At 38.4% G+C, this 13,155-nt stretch overlaps 1 protein-coding gene across 1 annotated transcript in view; it reads right to left on the bottom strand.

Moving 5' to 3' along the window:
* The window catches only part of LOC124616579 (pro-interleukin-16-like), a 62,261-nt gene that overhangs the window by 19,257 nt on the left and 29,849 nt on the right, over nucleotides 1–13,155 (bottom strand). The window contains exons 4-7 of the mRNA XM_047144900.1: nucleotides 8,254–8,502; nucleotides 5,430–5,767; nucleotides 4,284–4,678; nucleotides 1,734–2,449 (exon numbers count right to left, since the gene is read on the bottom strand). Of these exons, the coding sequence (XP_047000856.1) occupies nucleotides 1,734–2,449; nucleotides 4,284–4,678; nucleotides 5,430–5,767; nucleotides 8,254–8,502 (1,698 nt within the window). The remainder of the gene's footprint in view (nucleotides 1–1,733; nucleotides 2,450–4,283; nucleotides 4,679–5,429; nucleotides 5,768–8,253; nucleotides 8,503–13,155) is intronic.

Raw genomic sequence — 13,155 nt, 5'->3', positions numbered from 1 at the left:
CAAACTGAAATACAGTACAAAATACATACAGGTCTGAATCAACAGCAATTGAAGAACTGTTAATAAATATTACAAACATAAATAGCTGTAACTTCTTTGTAAATCTAACACTAAGAAATTGAAAAGAATGTTTCTATAAAGTTCATTACAAGTAACTCCAGCAATCACTGTGAAAACTGTGGATGACAGCTAGGTTTTGAATACCACACTTTAGAAGAGAGAGAAAAAATTCCTATAAATCTGGGAACAAACTATAAGACCCAACTGGAGGTATAATGCAAGTGGTACTACAAACACATACCTTGCATTATTGAAGGACTGAATGCAGCTTCTTGTTTTAATAAAATAAAATATACACACACTTTAATCTGGGCTCTGGGAGTGTACATTCCTATTAGTACTGTAAGAAATGATATTCACACTAAAATAAATATGTGCTTTCACAATTTTGTGGATACTTTTTCTTCTTTCATAAGTATTAGTATGGCAACATAAAACATTAATTGCAATTGACAAGTATGTACCCGCTGAAAATTATAACCTGAAAAGAAGCAGTTTTCTTTCTCACATTAGAAGGTGTTCACAACCATTATATTTGTGGTACACATTTTATTCCCTTTATTAGAAGCATAAATAGGGTCACGTTAATAGGCTTTTTGAGTTTCTTGTCAGTACTTTATAGTTTTTAATGTATGTGCTGTTAAATATATCATGCACATACAGACACCACCAGATGCAGATTTATCTTTTGGAATTAAAAGTATCATAAATCAATGGCAATTCTATAAAATTTTGCAGTGAAGTAAACCACTCAACAAACATCTGAAGCATTGAGCCACTGAGAGGCACACAGAAAAGAGAAAGAAAACATGACTAACGTCCAGCAGCAAGCATGCACGCACATGCCCCCCCCCCACCCCCCACACACCTATGCACGTGCGCACATGTACAGAGAGAGAGAGAGAGAGAGAGAGAGAGAGTGTGTGTGTGTGTGTGTGTGTGTGTGTGTGTGTGTGTACTTCGTTAAAGGATTTCTCCCAAAAGCTAGCAAAGTTTTTATTCTCTTTTGTGTGTGTGCCTATCAACGATTCAACCCTTCTGCTGTTCAGTGAGTAGTCTCTTTCACTCCTATATTATTCACATTCTGCCAGAACTTTCCTCACTACATTTACAAGTGAAAAAATTGTGTGTTTTTGAGAAGAGTTATAAATTTATGTGAAGCAATTCACAAATAGGATTCCTTGGTTTAAGCATTTATAATACCTTGCCATCACCAATAACAGTTTTCTTATGTTTTTGATTTTGTCCTTAATGCAAAGGTTGGTTTGAACACCACCATTATTTACTAGACGTGGCCTTATTTGTAATTGATGTGCCTTATTCTGATCTTTGAACTGACTCACTTAACCAGTTTTAGGGAAGCCAATAACTTCAAATGGACTTTAAACCAAGGTGAAACTTTTCATTTTTCACACACACAAATCATTGTCATGGGTGAAAGCAGTGTTAAATGGAAGAATAAATCTTGGGACCAGTTGAGAATTGAAATCGATTTCGATTTGAAGTCTGTCATGCACTCAAATTTCATCTCCCCCTCCCTCCTTCCCCAGAGGCATATTTATGAGTCAGTATGACATAAAGATATGAATACTTGGACACTAATACTAGTACATTCACTCAACAAAACACACAAACTGCATAAGCATCTCTTCTCATATTATAAACTAACTTACATGATGGGGTCATTTCCATTCAACTCCAGTATGTTGTCTTCAATGGCATTTTGACGCCGAAGGACTGCACTATTTTCATCACTTTTCCTTTGCCTTGGAAATACTTTGCTCTCCTCAGATTTCTGGTATGTTGGCCTTCCAGCAATTGAGCTGTCTTCAAACTTGCTTCGAGCAGTTGCAAATTGGTGTTTACTAGTTTCATCACCTTCAAACTTATTATTATTGGTTGACAATCTATTATTTTTCTCCTTAGTATCAAATCTGTCAGTAGGAGCTTCCAGATTGCTTCTTACTTCATCATTTTTTCCCTCTTTTTGACCTGCAAAGGAGCTGTTAGCATCCCCAACAGAACCAGTATGTCGCTCTCTGGAGGTGCTCCAGTGTGGAGCTTGTTTGTCACCAGTTGATTTACTTGGTCCAACTGAAGTGACGATCTCCATGCTTCTCCGAATGACAGTAGTAGAACTATTATCTGTTCTGTGATGCACCATTGCAATCCTATCATCAACTTTTCCTTGCAATGTGCTGTTCATCTGGTCAAAATTGGAATATGGTGCTCTGAATAACCTTTCTTCAGTCTTATAATGGCTAACTGGTGTACTATTAATGTTTCTTCTAACGTTAGCTTCAACAACTTCCTGTTTTCCAACATGTCGATGCTCAATTGTAGCATCATCATCTGGTCTGTCATACAAATTGGCATTATTATTTTCACCCTGGAAACAAGAATATCAGAATGAAGCACAATAATTAAATTTTACAATTATCTTTAAAATGTCATGTCTCAAGAGCAAATTTCACTTGAGAAAACCATAAAATTATAGACACAGCATATGTGGCCCAGTACTTTCTTCTAGATGGCAAAATTCCAGCACTATTGACAGATTTAAAGTGAAAATACTATTCCTACATATTTCCTACATATTTCAGAACTATTAGTGCCTCGCTCAGGGAGGAAACAGGGGTATGTTGGGAAAAGCTAGAAAGCAGGAGTTGGTCAAGCATATCCCAATATGAGAGAACAACACGTCTGTGAGGACAAGAGAAAATAAAGATCAAATATCAACGGAATTAATAGTCCCAAAAGCTAGGAATAGCTTTTCATTTAGAAATGTGTTTATAGGCAGTACTGGAATTTTGTCTCCCGCAACTAAGAATTGGTCAGCCACTCTGCCTCTTTGTAATTTTATATTACACAACATGTTAGTAATTTATGAGTGGAATGTATTACAGTAATAGAAATTTTAGGACAGAAACAATTAACAAAAATGAGAATAGGCCACTTCTCATCTATAGCTGATTTGTGTTGTGCAGAGTATTTCACCAGCTTTTGAGCAACCAGTCTTATTCTATTTTAAGAACACACACACACACACACACACACACACACACACACACACACACACACATGGCCACCAGCAGACAAGAAAGCTCAGAAGCTAATGATACTCTCGGTTGTGTTACGTGTCTCTATGTACCATGCAATCAATAGTTTCTAACACTTGTTGTTGGACAGAATCTATTTTGATTAGGTTTCCACCTAAAATTATGTCAACAACAGTTAAGTGATACATTTTGTTTGCACGAATATGGGTCTATTATCTTTAACAGTTGTGTAAACACAACTTCGTTGATGGCCTATATGTAAACTAACTATTTAGATCTGAAAATAATATTTTGTTGTTCATGCACAGTTATATATCAAATATGTTATACAAATATTTTTCTAAATACTAAGACAAAACTACTCTACATTTTATTTCTGTGGTATGCAACATAAATATGCCTAAATTAATTTGAAACTTAAAATCCAAATTGTGTAACAGTAAGGGAAAATATCCAGAAAGAGAATGAATCATTTGTGCACTTACATTTAAAAACTACAGGGTTTGAGAACAGTTTGGAGGAGATCTAATCCAAAATACAACATCTTCCCTTAACTGCCTGTTGAAATTCATGAACAGGCTGTGGCCTGTGACTTGAAATGTTTTATGTCACAGGATGGTATTTCCTGATAGAAGCAGGAGGCTAGCAGGTTGTACAGCAGTTTCAGGTAGTGTGATGAGTGCAGTATAAGTTTATGGAGGGGAAAGGTTTCCTGCTGGGAAATGGTATGCAGATATTTGATATTACAGTGCACAAGGATCTAGTGTAGGGAATATAGGTGGTCGGTCTAGAATGATGTATTCCTGTGAAAGAATGCTGTTGAGGATCACGGAATGACAGAATTGCAATAACTTTTCTGAACCAGTAGTTTAAACTTGGTATGATATATTTTTACAGGCAAACAGGAGAGAAAATTTCACAAACAGTGTGTGAAACTGTGTTCTGGCTAGGAAGAGGATTTTATTTTTACGGGGGTAGAAATAAGGAGCACATTTGGCTAATACCATTATATTGCCTAAGAGAATTAATACTGATTAGAGATGAGTATCTACATAAATAAAGAAGAAAGAGAGATGATGAAATAGCAAAAACAGTTCCCCAACACTGAAACAGCTTTACTGAGACACTCAAAGTGAGGTGTAACAAATTCTCTGGCACAATTACCTTATTTACTAGATTTTCTGCCCCACCCTTCTCGCTTACATTTTCTGTGTTCTGGCTATACTGATGTATTTTCTCCTCTTGTGTGTGTATGGCACTATTATCTTCAATAGGCGTAACAATAGCACTGTCTACTTCTGTGGCAATGTCTTCAGGCATCTTTCGCTGTATCAGGGGTGAGCCTGCCTTGAGGTCTCTTCCACTGCTGTGTCTAGCTGACGACAAAACATTTTTTCGATTTATGGCTTCCACACTCTTCGGCTTCAGCACACGCCCAGTGGGGCTCGACTGGTCAGTGCCAGAAGCGAGTGTTCTACGTAGTGGCGATGACGGCGGGGAGTACTGGCTCGAGCGACTCGAACTGACTGCTGAGTCATCAGAATCATCTCCTCCACCACCTGTTAGAAACAGTACATAAAAAACTCTTTATATAACTGAAAAATGGACCATAAAACCTCTCTCAGAAACTGCAAGTAGTACTTCTTACAGTGCCAAGAAAAACTATGATATACTAATTAAGTTCTTCAACTTGAAAAAGTAAACGTATTTTTTCATTTATGGTACTCTAGTCTGTTATAGAAATTTTTTTGTAGATTCACAGCCACGGACAGTGATCTTGTGCTAACTGTTTACTGAAATATATCACAAACATGTCATTCCTATTATAACATTCACATAACAACTCCTCTGGTGTTTTTTCTGATGTCAAGATCATTAATTAAGGTATATCAACATTCACACTTCTGCATTGTTATTCACCCTAATATCTTATCATCTGATCTACTGTTCTGTGGTATTTAAATGCTCCTCCACCAATGTTAAACAGTGTAATCCCAAAGCAAACATCATTATTAAATATGCAAACATTTACTTTCACTCCTGAAAAAACAAATGTCAGCCCCAAACATCAGAACCAAAAACAAATTTTACTTCATATTAATGTGAATAAATTCAACTGTCATCTGGATTGCAATAGTAAAAATTCCATGAGGAATACAATTTTACAAAATGAGGAAAATGCTACCAATTTACAACTGAGTGCTTGGCTATCCTCATTTTTATAAATTGTCATGTGCACTTCATTTGATAAAAACACATTATGCCTCTAACAACACAAACCCCTACCCGTAAAACCATGTTAAAGCCTACCTTTGCTGTGAGGGGTAAGTACATCTGCCTCCGGTGCAGCAGAAGGGCTCCGAGCTGCGCCGACTTTAAAGTCAAAGCTGATGTCCGAGCGTGTGGGGGATGAAGCGATGCTTTCTAATGACTTCGGTTCTGCAGGTGGCTGAAGTGGTGGTGGTCTGGAGGATGGTAGTGGTGGTGGCCGGGTGTTAGGAGTCGCCTCAAACAACGGCCGCAGCTCCTCGCGACTCGAGGACAGAGACGAGCTGAGTGAAGAGCTTACAGAGAGGCTCTTTCGCTTGAAGGCAGGTGAATACTTCGGAACAGATGCTGATGAAGACCAGGATGGACGAGAATTCTCTCTGTGGATGAAAACACTGGATGTGATATTACAGTGACAAACTTCCACGCTGTCATCAACATTAAACTTAAGTTATATATAAAAACAAAGATGAGGTGACTTACCGAACGAAAGCGCTGGCAGGTCGATAGACACACAAACAAACACAAACATACACACAAAATTCAAGCTTTCGCAACAAACTGTTGCCTCATCAGGAAAGTTATTTATGTGTGTGTGTATGTTTTATGAGCTAAATTAAGTATACTTCTGCTGTATTTAAATTAACAGAGATAGAGAAAAACCTGTTGTGGCTTCTTATCAGTTACTTCATAAGATTTCCTAAATTTTCAGATTTTTACCGCTAGGGAAATGAACACTGCTTATTCCATCCTCAAAGGAATCACTTACCATACTAACTCTTTGGAAGAACTATACTCCTTGGACAAATTATAGCACATTCATTACTCTGGAAATTCTGAAAGAGTCTCAGAATATTATTTGACTGGCCAAAAGGCAAGTGTTCTCAGATATTGCCAGAGTGTGTCACCCCACAAGGTAACAGGAAATTCTATCACTTACCTGGTACATTTAATGTGAGCATAGCACTCTGTTAAGAAGTCAGTGAGCCCAAAGATGTAGCTCCTTTTTTATCTTACTTTCCTCTACTGTTCTTTCTCTTTTGTCTTCATAATTCTTCCTGCATCCTGTTGTCCGAGTGACCTGACCTTCCATTTTAACGTTCGCTAATCAAAGTTTCTCTCCTTCCTGAGGCAGAAGTCTTAGCTCTGAAAGCTAGGATAGTGTACATACTGTTATATGTATCTATCAACAAAATTGAAATTTTGCCTCCTGAAGGTAATCCAGGGCAATCCAATAACTAAATTTAAGAAGCAACATAGACTAAGTGGCAAATTTGATGAACTGAAGAGAGTTCTCTTCAGAAAGAGTTGCTCTCTTCTATTACCAAGGGCATACATGACTGCCATTCCCCCATAGCTCCTGCATGAATCAAAAGTGGCTATTAATATCTTTCCACAGTAACATGGCAACAGCGCAGCTCAGCAGCTGTAAGGAGCTCAGATACCTAATCTAAAGCTGCGGGTTAAATCATGAGGTCATTATATATTTTTTCGTCGTGGTGTTTAACACAATTTTCACTTCAGGCAGTGCTCTGTGCATGCAAATAATGCCATGCCGCACAGTGTTCAGATGCCACTGAAAACTGTAGATTCCCTCTGGATTTGCTGGATCTCAGATCAGAGAAAAGCAAGAACATGTCACCCCTCATAAGACTACATCTAGTAAAGCATCAAAATGTTCTGAACCATCCATCATGTTGACAATTGTTTGATATCTTATTACTGAAACAAGTTAACTCCCCAACAATGAAAATTTGACAAACAAATACACTGCTGAAAAACTACGGCAGCACATAAACGTGCTTCACCAGAAACTTAGCCTTCTAAACATACACCCACACTCCACAACCCACCATATGGCGCATGGTGGAGGACACCTTTTGCCGTAGCTAGTCATCCCTTTCCTATTCCACTCACAAATGATGCAAGGAAAAAATAACTGTCTTTATGCTTTCGTATTTGCACCGATTTGTACCACATCATCTTCATGGTCCCTATGTGAGGTGTATGTTGGTGGAAGTAGGATCATTCTGCAGTCTGTTGCCAATCACAGTCCTCTAAACTTTCTCAGCAGTGTCTCACAAAACTAATGTGTTCTTCCCTCCAAGGAATCCCCTATGGACTTCAAGAGCATTTCTGTAATGCTTGTGTGCTGATTGAACCTAATGTTAAAATTATCTGATAGCACACATCTGAATTGTTTCGAAGCCTTCCTTTAATTCAATCTGGTGGAGATCCCAAGCAGTCAAGCCGTACTCAAGGATGGGTTGTACCAGTGTTCTATATGTGGTCTACTTTAAGGATAAACTACATTCTCCTAGAATTCTCCCAGTAAATGGAAGTCAACCATTTGTCTTACCTACAACCAACCTTATGTGACCGATCCATTTCATGTCACTTTCAACATTATGCCAGGTACGTAATTAACATCACTGTGTGAAGCAGCACACCACTAATACTGTATTCGATCATTGCAGGATTGTTTTTCCTACTCATCTGAATTAACATACATTTTTCCGCATTTAGAGTAAGCTGCCACGCATCAAACCAATGTATCATCCTCCAGTTACTTGAAGAAGACATTTTCAGATACACTACAGTGTCATCAGCAAACAGTCATAGATTGCTGCCCACCTTGTCTGTCAGATGGTTTATGGAAGTAGAGAACAAAACCAGTCCCCTCCTGGCAATACCTTTGTCTCCGAGAACCTGTAGATATGTACATTTAAAACATAAGGGTTCTTGTTGAGACATGTATTTAAGTTCCTCTTGTAGAGTTTCACTGCAGTGCTCTAGCTTCTCTCCAAAATGTACACAAGAGTCAACACTGTCAGAAAATGCCAGAGATACTGCACATTTCACTCACCGTGTGGCCACAGTTGATGGGTTCCAGCTTGTTACTGGAGATGCACCTGTAGCACTTAATGGTTTTGGAGCACTGAAATGGTTCTGTGATAACGGTGCCACATTTTCTGACTGCCAGCTGGCTGGCCTGTTCAGAGGTGCCGTGGACAGACCTGACCGGGTCCAGTTTGTTGCTGTCGTTCTCTTGGTTGGAGTTGAGGAAGAAGGAGTCCATGAGCTCCTTGTAGAGACAGGTGGTGGAGGTACAGACCTGCAGGGAAGCAAGTAGAACAGTATTTACAATCTGCCACAGAAAAATTTAAGTATAAGAAACAATGTCGCTTTTTTGCATGTTTTCACTCAGTGTTGTATTGTGGCACTATCTTCTGGAAATGAACCTACAGTAAAAAAAGAAGTATGTGTTCAGTAGAAACAAGTAGTAAGAATATTATGTTCAGCTTGAAACTGCATGTCCTGCAGATGCCTCTCAAAGGCTCTTAAAATTCTGACACTTACTTCTTAGAACATTTCTCCCCAATGGTATTTTTTTTACTGATGATAAAAAACAGTTTCAGCTGAACTTTGATTTGACAATCATGATGCAAGACACAAAAATAATTTTAATGTAGGCTCTTCCTGCTTGTTTAGAGTTCAGTGTGGCGCAATGATACAAAAATTTTCAGCTGTTTCCCATCTAACATAATATAAAAAACTGGAAATTTCATCCAGATCAAAATAAAATTTAAAAAAAAACACCTCACTAACAAATTTTCCTACAAATTATTGGATTACCTGTAATTAAGGAGTGAAATCTCGTGTAAGATACAGGAAAGAAGCAGCATTTATTACAAAGATGGTTGACAAGAGTGACAGATAGTAGACAGACCTCTATCATTATGGATGAAGGTAATTACTTTCTAAGAAAAATATAAATGTAAATATCAAGCTACCAGTAGGAGATAAACAGCAGTTACCTAATACAAATCAAAAAGCAGCAACTGCTTTCAATGTACCAGCTCTCCTGCTAATTTCCTAATTTACAATGGAGTCTGTGAATAGGACACATTCTAAGACACCAAGAAATCATCAACTTAGTATTGGAGGGAAATGCAGGGGGTAAAAATTGTAGAGGGAGATCAAAAGATGAATGCAGTACGCAGGCTGAAATGGATGTAGGTTATGGTAGTTATTTGGAGATGAAAAGGATAGATTAGTGTGGAGAGCTGAATCAAACCAGTTTTCAGTCTAAAGACCACAACAAGAACAAGAACAACAATGACAACACAGTTAGCTGTCGCAAACAAAAATAATAACCAGTAGTATAGCAATACTCTACTGTTAATACAATGAAAAGGTGAAGTTTCTAAGAGTTGCTTGCTTCTCTTATGTTAATGAATACCTCGATGTGTCCCACACCCCTGAAAGTTCTCCTTCTTGATGTGATCTATGAAAGATGATCAGTGAATGAATCAATGGAAAAAAATAACTTCATGATATCAGTGCTGATGTTACATATAAACGAGTTTTAAGCAATAAGCTTTTCAAATTGCTAGGTACAATGCAAAGTTGGCAATTAGTATATTGATGGCAATCAGATGATAAGATTGAAAGAACTACCAGTTTGCACAGTTGTAATGGGATATAGCAAAGTTGCAATGAAACAACACATCATATTTTTTGGTTAATTCAAATCTCATATGTTGAGTAAACCATTCTTTATTACACAACAACTTAAAACTTGATTTAGTGACTGGGCAATCCAGAAATATGTTAATGTAGTAATATGACACATTTGTGTATCAACAATGCTGGAAACAACAATTTTGAGAAAGGAAAGTTCTCACAGTTGTAATGGACGCAGAATTTTTGCAAAGTCTGCCTTTAACTAGCATAACATAAATACCATAACAGGCTAGATAAAAGAAATTACTCACCAGTCAATGGTACAAGTAAGCACATATGAAAGTTTAGGAAATGTGGAAGCTTTCAGAGCTAGTGGCTCCTTCTTCTGACAGAAAGTCTGAAGGAAAACGAAGAGGGATAAGGGAAATGGACTGGTGAGGTTTAGAAAAGGGGAGATTATGGAAAAGTCACCCAGAACCCTAAGTCACGTGAGATTTACCAAACACAATGAGAAGGAAAGACCTTTGGCACTGGGCAGTCCCCAGTCAGTCTGTTTTTCCCATACTTCTCATTCTGTCTGGTAAGTCTCCCCTGAACTGGGGTTCTGCCAACTTTTCCATGACTTTCCCCATTTCCTAAATCTCACCAGTCCTTTTCCTCCAACCTTCTTCCCTCCTCTTCAACACTTCTGCCAGAAGAAAGAGCTAAGAACCAGTTGAAAGGCAACTGTTGCAGTTAGAAGTGCCAATTCCAATTCAATTGAGTACCTTTTCATTACTTATTCGATACATCCATCTAATTCTCAACGGTCTTCTTTGCAACCTCATTTCTAACATTTATCATCCAAAGTTTCCCTTCCATGCAAGGCTACACTACAGAAAAATACTTTCAGAAAAGACTTAGTAATACTAAAATTTGAATTACATGACAGCAAATTTCTCTTTATCAGAAACCCTTTTCTTGCTATTGACAGGCTATGTTTTATGTTTCCTTTACTTCTCTTAATGTCATTTATTTTGCTGCCCAAACAACAAAACTCATCCACTACATTAGTATCTCATTTCCTAATTTAGTTTCTTTGGCATTGCCTAGTTTAATTCAACTGCAACACGTGTCTTAATTTTTGTTGATATTTATCTTATAACCTATTTTTCCAAGTGGACACTTTCTTTGAGTTATCAAGGCTGTACGCCTGGTTGGTTAGGAAGGAGTTGAAGTTTGTGATGTCTGAAGATGGGTGTAATCCCAAAACACATAACATGTTCTAATAAAAGAGTCAGTTGAACATCTCATGACTTTATTGCAATTGTACAGCATTAGTTGCCAATTATTAACATAAAAATGACCGCAGGCCTCAGAGGGGTTTTTAAGTCCTGTATATCATCCCATATTTAATAATAATAATAATAATAATAATAATAAAATATATAAAATGTTTTAATATACCAATTATAAAAACCATAATAATTTCTTCACTTCGGTGCTTAATACATGACTTTTGCATAACTTGAAAGAAATTGCAATTCAAAGGAATATAGCTTCAGAAAGTGTTTGTTAAAACATTTTATAAGTACATGTGTTATCTAATTGTTTTGTGCACTGTAACAGCAACAAACTCTCAGAACTCTGACATCATAAAAATCTGCATGACGAAGTCGAAATTTCCATGCATCATTATAAGTAATTCACTGAGCGCTACACTGAGGTACACATATACGATTGGTGGTTGTATCGCCTACACAAGGTATAAAAGGGCAGTGCATTAGCAGAGCTATCATTTGTGCATAGGTGATTCATTTGAAAAGCTTTCTATATGATTATGGCCGCATGATGAAATTAACAGACTTTGAAAACGGAATAGTAGTTGGAGATAGACGCATGGGATATTTCATTTCAGAAATCATTAGGGAATCCAATATTCCTTGACACACAGTGTCAAGTGTGTGCTGAGAAAACCTAATTCCAGGCATTACCTCTCATGACGGGCAACGCAGTGGCCGACACCTTCACTTAATGACTGAGAGCAACAGCGTTTGCGTAGAGTTGTCAGTTCTAACAGACAAGCAACACTGCGTTCAATAACCACAAAAACGAATGTTGGACGTGCGAAAAACATGCCTGTTGGGACAGTGTGTTGAAATTTGGCCTCAATGGGCTATGGCAGCTGTTGACTGGCTCGAGTCCCTTTGCTGACAGCCCATCACCCGCCAGCCCATCACCTATCCTGGGCTTGGGACCATATCGATTGGACTGTAGACGACTGGAGTGGCCATGTCAGATAAGTCCCAATTCCAGATGGTAAGAGCTGATGGCAGAGTTTGAGTGTGGCACAGAGGGCACAGAGCCATGGACCTAGGTTGTCAACAATGCACTGCCCAAGTTGGTGGTGGCTCCATAATTGTGTGGTCTGTGTTTACATGGAAAGTACTGTTTCCTCCTCCGTTCCAACTGAACCAATCATGGACTCTCAAACTGTGTCAGATTTCTTATAGATTGCAGGTACTTGCAGCCTGTAAACTGACACCCTGGAGTTTTCTTCACAGGCGATCAGGATAAAAGTCCATCCACGTGTGCAAGAAACCAAAAAGTATCCTGCGTTTAACATTGCTTGTAATTTCCGAAAACTTCGTTTTCATGTTACTTTATCTCTGTAATTTACACTACTGGCCATTAAAATTGCTACACCAAGAAGAAATGCAGATGATAAATGGGTATTCATTGGACAAATATATTATACTAGAACTGGCATGTGATTACATTTTCACACAATTTGGGTGCATAGATCCTGAGAAATCAGTACCCAGAACAACCACCTCTGGCCCTAATAACGGCCTTGATATGCCAGGGCATTCAGTCAAACAGAGCTTGGATGGCGTGTACACGTACAGCTGCCCATGCAGCTTCAACACGATACCACAGTTCGTCAAGAGTAGTGACTGGTGTATTGTGACGAGCCAGTTGCTCAGTCACCATTGACCAGACATTTTCAGTTGGTGAGAGATCTGGAGAATGTGCTGGCCAGGGAAGCAATCGAACATTTTCTGTATCCAGAAAGGCCCGTACAGGACCTGCAACATGCGGCCGTCATTATCCTGCTGAAATGTAGGGTTTCGCAGGGATTGAATGAAGGGTAGAGCCACGAGTCATAACACGTCTGAAATGTAACGTCCACTGTTCAAAGTGCCGTCAATGCGAACAAGAGGTGACCGAAACGTGTAACCAATGGCACCCCATACCATCACGCCGGGTGATACAGCAGTATGGCGATGACAAATACACGCTTCCAATGTGCGTTCACTGT

This window comes from Schistocerca americana, chromosome 5 (assembly GCF_021461395.2).
Source record: "Schistocerca americana isolate TAMUIC-IGC-003095 chromosome 5, iqSchAmer2.1, whole genome shotgun sequence".
Classification (NCBI taxonomy): domain Eukaryota; kingdom Metazoa; phylum Arthropoda; class Insecta; order Orthoptera; family Acrididae; genus Schistocerca; species Schistocerca americana.
This window is presented reverse-complemented; position numbering and strand designations above follow the sequence as displayed.